Raw genomic sequence first — 10,332 nt, 5'->3', positions numbered from 1 at the left:
TCGATGCAGTCCCACCCAACCCGGAAGCAGCCTTGGCTAGCTCCCCCTCCTCCGTTTGGTCATTTCAGTTTCGAGTACTTCACGTTTCCAAGCATACTAAAAACATATTCTGAAAAATTAAAAAGCCCCTAGAAATTGTCATTCCCTTCAATTGGCATTTCGATACCTCTCTTCCTCCATTCCATCTGTCATTCCTTCATATAACAAGATACCATCCAACACCAGAAGGCCTCACTGATTCACGGATGGTAAATGATTTTAGTTCATGAACGTGTGACTTTCCAAATTGACAAGACACTGGTTTGCCAGCAAAATACAGTCATTTTTCACCTTCAATCCTTTTTGCAGCAACCCTGGACGTAAAGTACTTCCGAGCCGAGAGCGAGTTGAAGAGTGAAACAAAATCACATCAAAACAAGATCTACAAAACAAATCCCAGAAAACTCTGTGAAAACTGATGTATGTAATTTCTGCTACCAATATCTTCTGTTTATATAAACATCTCAACCTCTGCTTCAGCAGAACATCACGATACGCCCAGATATACAAAATCAATGCCTCTACCTAAGAATATAAGCACTGGCCACAGAAGGAGGCAGGAGAGAAAGGGGGGAGAGAGAGCCGAAGAGACCCATGAAGGAAATTGACATAATTCAAGAGTTCCTTCAAATTGAATGATTATCTCACCCACCATCCTTGAAGACCAATGAGTAAAAAATCATAACCCTCTTCATCTAGGGGTCACGTGAGTGATTGTGTCAGGAACTGAACTCATCTGATAGCTTGAGTCTGTGGATGACTTTTTAGTGGATGATGGCATCCCACTTGAGCCTCCTGAATCTTGGTAGAAACCAGGTGCTGTTAGTTCCTTCTCGTTTAGCCTTATGTTTTTTGACAGCATGTCGACCACCTGACTCATTAATGGACGTCGGCTTGCCGCTGCTTGGGTGCAGAAAAAGGCTACTTTTATGTACCTGATGACTTCATCTTCGGGGTACTCTTCCAAATCTGGGTCCACCAGCTCCAGGAGTGCTCCCTTTTCATAGAGTTCCCATGCCTAGGAAGCAAAACTTTCCATTCAGAATTAGATGGATCGCCAAATATTCCACAAGTTTGCTTACTAGGAAACTAGAATCGTGGGTTCTAAAGAATTTTCCCAGCTCTTAAATTCAGTGGAATTTTTCCTAAACAATATGTTCTCCACTTACACCCTGCTGGAAATATTTTTGATATGATTTTTTATTCGTTTGATGTAGATACTCTGCATTTTCTCATGGACAATTATTGTTTCACAATCACACTACTCATGAAATTTTCAATTTTCTTTAGTTATTTCCAGCTTTCTGGAACTGCACTTTGAGTTGTTAGAAGAAGTGCAAAACAAGGGTGTTGAACGCATTTTCTAATTGGTTATCTTTTTCTACCTAAAACCGAATGCCCTGCTGGTTTCTCTTGCTTTGGCTTTAACAGGTATATTAGCTTCCAGGCGGCCCAAGAGGTAGAAAAGCACAACATGATGAAGAAGGAAAAAGCAAAAGCTGAACCTACTATTCCATTGTTCTAATGTAGCAAATATGTTAAATCTAGCCAAGCTATACCAAAAAAGGACCACTGACACACCTCTTCCAGGAGGAACTTCTGTGAGCCTCTCCAATCTGCCTTTGCACTGTTTCTCCCACTAATTATTTCTAGTACAACGATCCCGAAACTATATACATCAGCTTTCAGAGTCAGCTGGCCACCAAATGCATATTCCGGAGCTAAGTAACCACTGCATGGAGCAGAGGCAACAAATCATTAGAATTAATTACCTGCAAATAGGGCACTTGTTATACTTTACCCTATAATTTTAATTTGCATGGCTATGGCACTAACGATTCTTCTACTACACAAATAATTCAAAAAAAAAAAAGTCAACTAAATAGAAAAGGAAGAAAGAAATTGTAAGCTCATTCCCATACGACCAATCCAGGAAATGCCTGAACTTTAAAAAGATCCAGTGAAAAGTCTCCACCAAGGATAATAAGCTTGTCATAATAAAAATCCTGTAAACCAGGTCGCTGAAACATCACTTTTATCAACAAATTATGGGAAAATAATGGTTAGAAGTAATCTTTTTCGGCGAGGAAGCAATTCTCCAGTGTCTAAAAAGACCCTTCCGCTGGCATGTGAAATCCTTGACCATCACATGAGACAGTTGCCTCCTCAAGAATGCTTGTTTGTCCTGGCTGTCTATTTCAGAAATGATGAGGTGTCTGACTGCATCTAGAATTATACTGACTGCTACACAAAATATTTTTTCAAGTAGCTCCGTGGATGCTCAACACATTCAGAATAGAAAATGCTTCTTTTCCATTGCTTTTAGGTTTCCTCAAGTAGTCAAAAAAAAAAAATTGTTCTGAAATTCCTGCTTGAGAACCTAGAGTGGAAGCAATGAATCAAAGTGTGATTTGCAGAGGAAATAGTATCTCCATTCAGACCAATCAGATTTGCGATTGGTATCAGAGGTATAAGGGTGATCAAGTCTCAGAAAGATATGAGAAGATGAGTTTTCCTAAAGTGGAATCGAAGATAAGAAGATGAAAGAACTTACGTAGTTCCTGCTATTCTTGTGCTAATGTGAGTGATGTCGTCTGGGAAAAGTTTGGCCAACCCAAAGTCTCCAATTTTTGGGTTATAATCCTTATCAAGAAGTATATTACTAGCTTTGATGTCCCTATGAACAATATGCTGCACCGATTCTTCATGCAGAAAAGCTAGACCCCTTGCAGTACCCAGGCAAATAGCAGATCTTTTCTGCCAATCAAGTTTTATTTTTGCAGCTTTTGTGCCGAAGCCTGACAAAGAAGGAAAAGTTAGAATGTGCTGCAAGTGATAATAGTTTCTGTGCCAGACTTCTCGCTTTCTTCGAAATACCTAATAATGCACGATCCAGGCTGCTGTTTTCTAAATATTCGTAGACCAAAATCCTGTCTGTGCGTTCAACACAGCAACCAATTAATTGAACAAGGTTCTGATGCCTGACAGTTGCTATAGTATTGATCTCAGCAACAAATTCACCAAGTCCCTGCTTTGAGGTTGCAGAAAGTTTCTTTACAGCCACTTGCACTCCATTTCTTAGGGTTCCCTATCAGCCACAACATAGTTACTAAAAAAACAATGTGATTGAATTATGCAATAATAATTACACATGGAAAATCACCCGTGCACTCAACCAAAATGACTTCTTAAAAGTGGACTAGTTACTTATTAAGGAAAGCACCCTTCTTTACATTTATTACTCCACAATACAAAATAGTGTAATTCAGCTCTTGCCCTAAACCAACACAATTCAAGTAATATTCTAAGATTACTAAACGAAAGAACGGTGACTCATTATATTAACTTATGCTCTAGAATGTAAGTCAGTCCATAAATGCTATAACAATACCAGATTGTATACAACGTATTAATTGACTCATATTTGAGTGCCGCCCAATTTCGAGGTCAGAAAACAAATGGAGAGACATTAATGAATCAAATCATGTGGATACACTTAGCTGAAGAATAATCTAGACATGTTGCCAGCATATAGATGTAGTTAAGGATGAGACATGGAATGTTCGTATTTTCTCTTGAAACACTCGGGGACTTTTAGCAGAATAACTTGATATATGAAGACAAAATCAAATTACATGCATATCCACAGAAGCAATTATGAAGAATTGAGCTCATTATCAGTTTCATTAGGAAAAAGAATATTTGCATTGAACTTTTAAAGTACTATTAAGCACCATAATAAGAGCAGATACAGAACCTGACTACCTTATAAACTGTTCCAAAACCTCCTCTTCCTATCTTATTGCTTGAATGGAAGTTATCTGTCGCCAATCTCAACTCATTAAATGTGAAATGAGTGATATCTCTGAGCAAGTTACCTAAGAAAAAGATCGAGAGAATTAAAAATTGAAAATTATATGAGAACTAGGAAGTGCAAATAGACATAAAGTACGGGATCATTAGACACGATATTTCTATAATTTCTGTAACTGAATCAGAACAAACTACATCAAGTCGACAGCAAGATTTTGACTCCACTCAAGAAATCCCAGCCACTTCAAATTAACTATGTTGCTTCCACACTCCGCACACCAAACTTCATTGTGTGTATCCTGAGCTAGATGCTTTTAAAGCATGAGCTGTAGGGCTGGTGAAATTAGGTGAGTGATTTGATATTAACATGAGGCAGACAGAAAAATGCAACTAATTGATGATTGGATGGGATAAATCCCATTTTTAATAGTTTCCTCTGACACTGGAGTTTACCATTATTTACCCAGGTACAAGCGAATATGCCAGTCATGTATACTGAACTAGCTTCATTCTTCATGATTTGGGTTGATAATAAACAAGAAAAGATAAGTGGAAGACAAAAGTCATGTGCTTTTGCCACTGTTGTGGTTTGGTCTTAGGAACAGTTACAATGCTTCATCCCCTGTTAGATAGGTCATGTCATTGCTGTTCAAGTTCCAATCCTACACTAAACTAGCTAACGCCAATCTGGTAGAATCCTCGTTTGTTGCAACAGAGGACTTGAATGTTTATCTCAGGCTCCATCCAGGGTTGCTTAGACCAAAAATGGACAATCAAAACTGAACCAAACTGAAATTTTTGGTTTATGAAATGGTTCAAATCAAACCTAGGGAACAGGTAATTTCAGTGGTTTTGGTTGGGTATTTGTTTAAAGTTTTCCCTAACAGAACCACAATAAACTAAAACTGATTTTCTGAAACTTATACCAGCACCTATATTACAGATAATTAGCATCACTTGCAGCCAAAAACATTGCTTTCAGTGTGAAGACAAAAATTCTCTTACTTCGGTTAATTCTCACCATCAAAGGGTAAGCACTGATAAAAATTTTATAGTTCTAAAGTTACCAGTATGGCTCATGAGCCATGCAGCTATAAAACCGACCCTATAGTCAAAATGTATACTATATGTATCCGCAATAAAACCGATCCAAATGGGATGTGGAGCTGATCCTCTACTCCTTCGCAAAGCCCGTAATATGTGTACCTCAGTGTTCTCGCAAACCTGCAATTATCCTAAGCATAATCTGACATACTAATTCTCGAGATAAATGCTCGGCCTGATTCCCCAGAAAAACTATCTTCGTATCTAATGCAAGGAAGAAAAGGAACATTGTTATGGTTTTTCCAACTCATCATTCTGTAGACTAGCATGAGCTGTACAGATAAAACAACCGGTTACACCAAATTTTAATTCCAAGGAAAAGCAAAGAAAAAGCTAAGGGCGGACAACTTAAGCATTACGAGACTTATGCTAATACTTTTGGCTCATATTGCCAGGATGGGGAGCAACTAGGAAAGCTAATTTGAAGTATAGTGGTGGCTTGGTGAAAGGGTGCAGCAAGCATGAGTTAACATATATCAGGAATTGCTGGTTCTACTGTCCTAGCCCAACTATGAAAGCTTGTGGTCAAGGGTGAGATAGGCTTTGGCCAGTGTAATGCTTCTCCGATGATGGAACTTGTTATGTCTCTTTATCACTTGGTGTAACTCAAGATAGAACGACATAATATCAGGCACAAAAGGGGAATCTCTTGAATTTAAGCCTGGAAAAATAGTAGCAAGTTTCCCCTTTTGAAAGCTCCATGTCGACACGTATTATACGACTTTCGCTATACGGGGGGTTGGGGCAAAACATAACTACATTCGCAATATAACAGAAAGAAGATGTGAAAGAGTTAGGATTTGAAACAGAAGTAACTAGCTTCTGTAAATTGTGACAGTTATTAATCAACAGCTTACTTTCAATGCCTTGTATGGAAGAAGAAGCAGATGAAGAAGTTTTCCTCTTTGACTGAAAGCCAATGCAATTGCAACTCATTTTTTAACTTGGATCAAAAGATGCTGATATCCAGACTCTACGATTGCACCTTCAGAAACAAGGATGGGATATCCCTGGAAAAAAAAAGAAGAAGAAGAAGAAGAAACAAGAATTCAACAACTTTTTTTCATGAATCCTGAAGGTTTGAGCAGCATATGAAGTTTGAAATTCAAATACTGCATTAACTATGGCTTTAGAATCTCATTCACGCCGAGCAACTTCACGTAGAACTGCAAAGCGACAAACTGCCGCTGCTACTTGTGCTCACTTTCATCTACAGCATCAAATTCGAACTGGTAAGGATACTTCAAGTGCATTGCTCAACATCGAAAACTACAATCTCCTTACACGGATGCTCCCATAACACTCTGCTCAACATTCCTTCGATCAATAAATACAGTTTGACCCAGCCCGATTAACCGGCCAATTTTGAACGATGATGTTAACCAAGAGTCAATGTAATTAAAAAAGAATATGAATTACTTAGACATAAATCAAAACGAAGGGAAAAAAAGAACAACTTTGACCAATTCGAAGCAAAACCCACCATAACCCGCATCACTAAAATCCATCCGCTGCCAAAATTTTGACGAACAACGGGCACCAATCGAACAGTACAAGCTACGACACTCCACACATCAATGAACTGCGACAAACTCAGCGCATCAACGGCAATTGCGACAGCTACAGATGTAAAATTCACCTCGTCAGCTGCCGCAACCGACCTCGGACGAAGCAGTCTCTGGAACGGCCCCCCCGGAATCCGACCCAGTTGAACAATCGCCTTCCCGACGAGTCGACGCCTCTCTCTTTATCCGATTCTACAGTTGCCGGGTCCTCCGTTTGTGGTAGGTAGGCGGTTGCGCTCTAGGATCAAGATTGGAAACGCCGCGCAAGAATAAACATAGATAAACAAAACGAAGAAAAAAAATGATTACTTTGCATCAACTTTCGCAAGAAACTGTCGCGAGTCATAGGACTCCAGCTCGCGTTTTTCTGCTGTCTGTGCGTGTCTCTGTTTCTACATTTCCCACTAAACCTGAAAATGACCCTTTTCGTGACCCGGGAAGGAGGAGGAAACGGAGAAAATTTGTACGCTCCTCTGAGTTGACTCGGTCGAGTTTCCCACCACCCCGCCAAACTCAATTCGATTTACCTTTTTTCTCCCCGCAACAATTTGAGAAAATTACCAACTCCGTCTTAAACCTACCGTGCGGATGTCGAGCCAGTCCTGAACTTTCCGATCTCACCAATGTAATCTCGAAAGCCTGCACGAAAATTCCAAAGCAGTCCTTTCAACCAATTCTCATTGAGAACCGTCAACATGACGGTCCATGTCGAGCACCATTTCGAGTAAAAGCCGTCCACATCGTCGTGTAGCATCGGGCGTCCGACGATGAGGGACGAGGTCATCTTATTATTAAACATCCTAATGTAACGAAACGTGATAAACGATATGAGAAACCCGAACGGATGGTCATAAAAAAGAAGGAGAGCATCGATATTTAATTAATTAATTAATTTTTTTTTAGGGATAAGTGCATTGAAAATCCTAAATTTTATCATCAAAGTGCAATTGAGTCCTAAAAATTATAAAGAATATAATCAAGTTTTAAAATCCGTCAAACCGGTATAATCAAATCATTCCGTCAATTCCAATTTTGAGGTGATTTTTTATTATTGTTTATCCTACGTGGCGCCGACTTGATTAAAACATACATGATAAGGTTTTTTTTCATAAGGTTAAAACGACATCATTTTGGTCCAGATATAATTTTTTATATAAATGTTATTTAAATTAGGTCAAAATTGATCTATGATTTTTTTTTCATTCTTTCAAAATATCATTGACTGTGATCGTTCGTGTTGTGGTTGACTAAAACCCGGTTTAAAAGGTGGTCCCCTTAGCACCTTCGGCGGCACATGAATTGGACACGCTACCGTGTTCAAACTCGATTCCGACCGCCTCCTCCGCATCTTTCTTTCCCTTTGTCCCCACCATGTCTTTTCCCCCCCTTGTCTTTGTCGGTATTTTCCGTTTTGCCACGGCATTATTAATTCCACTAAACGTGCAGGCAGTCTAGTCGAAGCCAGCAAAATTCCCAAATTTTAGTATCCTGAAGACATCTTGTCGAACCATGGATACCGTAATTTACAAGGTTTTACTCGGGCCGACACCCGACATGCCCGACACGATACGCGAGTATGTACGCGCCGGGGCACGAGGAGAGCGAGCCGGAATCGGAGATCTTGACGTTGATGAACGAAGACTGGACCAAATTGGCAAATATAGAATCGATTGGGGACGCGGAGGGGACCTTCCGTTTTGTTGACCGTCTCGTTCAACCTCGGTCGACATTCACGGTCTTCGACGTTGATGCTTTCTTTTTTGTCCGCGAGTCTCTCCTTTCCCCGTACGCCTACCAAACTATGAACAGGACACCCCTCCGTCCTCTCCGGAATTTGGATGTGCTTTTCCAAACAACGTGACTGAGAAAATTAGACACCCAGCCCCGTAATCGCGACGGCCTAATTGTTGTGGCGGAGCTCTGCCGATTAAGCTACATCTCCCATGCCGAGTGGAGCATCCATGAAGGAGCCGGACGCTTTTTCTAATCTTGTATTTCTCCTCGAGCACGGCTTGGCCGACAGGCGTCTAGCATTAAAAACACCTAATGCAATGACTTAACATCAATCTCGCCTTCCTCTAGCTTATCACCGACTGAAAATTAAATGAGAGATTCATTGAAATTTTCGATGCGTTAAGGCACGGTAATTGATTGCCCATCCGGGGATAAAGCATTGTTTCGATAAGGTCCACTCAAGGAAGCTCGACATTCTTGGAAAATGGAATTTTTACAGTCACCTTTGCTTGAAGAACTATTTAGGTACATGGCTGAATTCTCGCGATTTTTGCTTATGAAACGATAGATACATCCAATAAATATTTCATTTTCTCTATTAACAAGTTTTATTTCACAGCATAAATGCAAGAATAGCGATGTACATAGATTGATGGGAGATGGCTTGTGCGGAGACATGATGCTGGCCTTCCTCTTAACGAAGATGACGGTAATAAATTGAGGAGAGCGCATTCCCATTACATACGCAGCGAATTACTCGAAAAATTGTGCCCAAGAACATACTTGAATCACTAATCGTAGAAGTATATCACGTAATGGCCACACCTCATTTTTAACGGATCAAATGTCGCCGATGCAGCCCTCGAGAGAGTCCTCGTCCTGGATCTCGCACTTGAGAAAGGAGCAGGAGTTCGTGGTCGTTCTTCGCTATTTTTCTCTCGAAGGAACGTGAGAAGTGAACAACCGAAGAAACGCGATCCTTTTTTTTTTATCATGTTCAAGAGTAGTAACTACTTTCGACAGTTATTCCCTTAGTAAAATGTTGGAACAACTTGTATGGGCGGATCACGGTACTCCCATGATGCCCGACATAAATGTTAACAAGAATAGTAATATAAGAAATTACTATATTTGGTTTATCATGAAAAAAAAAATTATTTTCCTGAATAAAAACTTAATTTAATAATAAGTGCAGAAGAAGTTAATGCTGTGTATATAGGGCTTTCGACTTGATTAAGCAAACCACCGAGTTTATGACCATAGCAGGTGCCTGACCCATTGTGACGTGGCACAGTCTTGGCCTCCTGGGGTGTTTCGAGAGAGAGAAAGAGCCACGTGGATGCCCGCGTAAATACGATCCACAAGTTCTGGTGAGCTATAACACCGTCAATTTATTTGACAAAAGGACGAAATTGATTGGAGTTTTGAAAGTTCAACGGCCAAATTAGAAAGAATTTTGAAAGATGAAATTGTGTAAAGCGAAAAAAAAAAAATTTGAAAAAGAAGGAAAAATCTTTCGATTTATAGCGTTTTGGAAAAAAAATTTGGAGTCCGGTCATGGGATATGAATATTAAGTATGAATCATAATTAATATCTTGTGAGCTATTCCGTGCTCCAGATACTCAAATGAATATCACACAAAGCAAAACCATCTATATTAATTTTTTTTTGTCGAAATCTATCTATCTATATTAAGATGACGGACCCATTTTATGTACTGTCGGGATTGGGTTGGGGTTTTTTTTTTTTTTGGTGGGGGTTGTCGGGCTATCCAAAAAGAGGTTAGGGAATTTATTCTACGGGCCTTAACTACCCAATCGGCTACACGATTCGCGGACCAACCACGGTGAGCCGAGGTGATATTCTCAAAATAGCCCATCTAAAATTTGGCTTCTTCTGTAATGTTACCGATGGCATTGGTGGCATTCTTGTCCCTACAAAGTTTACGAAAATGAGCACTGGGACGTCCACGTAGTGATGTTATGTTCCACATCGAGGATTGGTTAATTTCAATGGTTTTGAATTGTTGTCTTTACCGGTCAAAGCACTAGTAGATATCTTAGAAGTCTTGCCAAC

The 10,332-nt window shown here is 39.8% G+C and overlaps 1 protein-coding gene across 2 annotated transcripts; it reads right to left on the bottom strand.

The window, feature by feature from the left end:
* Positions 1-268: 268 nt before the first annotated feature.
* On the bottom strand, positions 269-5,967 carry LOC115739684 (cold-responsive protein kinase 1-like). 2 transcript variants are annotated; one of them, XM_030672898.2, is made up of 6 exons: positions 5,814-5,967; positions 3,805-3,917; positions 2,917-3,127; positions 2,594-2,837; positions 1,621-1,771; positions 269-1,057 (listed from the first exon to the last, which is right to left on the bottom strand). In XM_030672898.2, the coding sequence occupies exons 1-6, from the start codon at positions 5,890-5,892 to the stop codon at positions 731-733; spliced, it is 1,125 nt and encodes a 374-aa protein (XP_030528758.2). In that variant the 5' UTR covers positions 5,893-5,967; the 3' UTR covers positions 269-730. The 2 variants fall into 2 exon arrangements, with proteins under 2 accessions (XP_030528758.2, XP_048141364.1); XM_048285407.1 differs by having other exon boundaries at positions 3,805-3,867; positions 5,815-5,967.
* Between the last annotated feature and the right edge of the window lie 4,365 nt (positions 5,968-10,332).

The sequence above is a fragment of the Rhodamnia argentea genome, chromosome 9 (assembly GCF_020921035.1).
Source record: "Rhodamnia argentea isolate NSW1041297 chromosome 9, ASM2092103v1, whole genome shotgun sequence".
Taxonomy (NCBI): Eukaryota; Viridiplantae; Streptophyta; class Magnoliopsida; order Myrtales; family Myrtaceae; genus Rhodamnia; species Rhodamnia argentea.
Note: the sequence above shows the minus strand (reverse complement) of the source record. Positions and strands in the feature narration are given on the sequence as shown.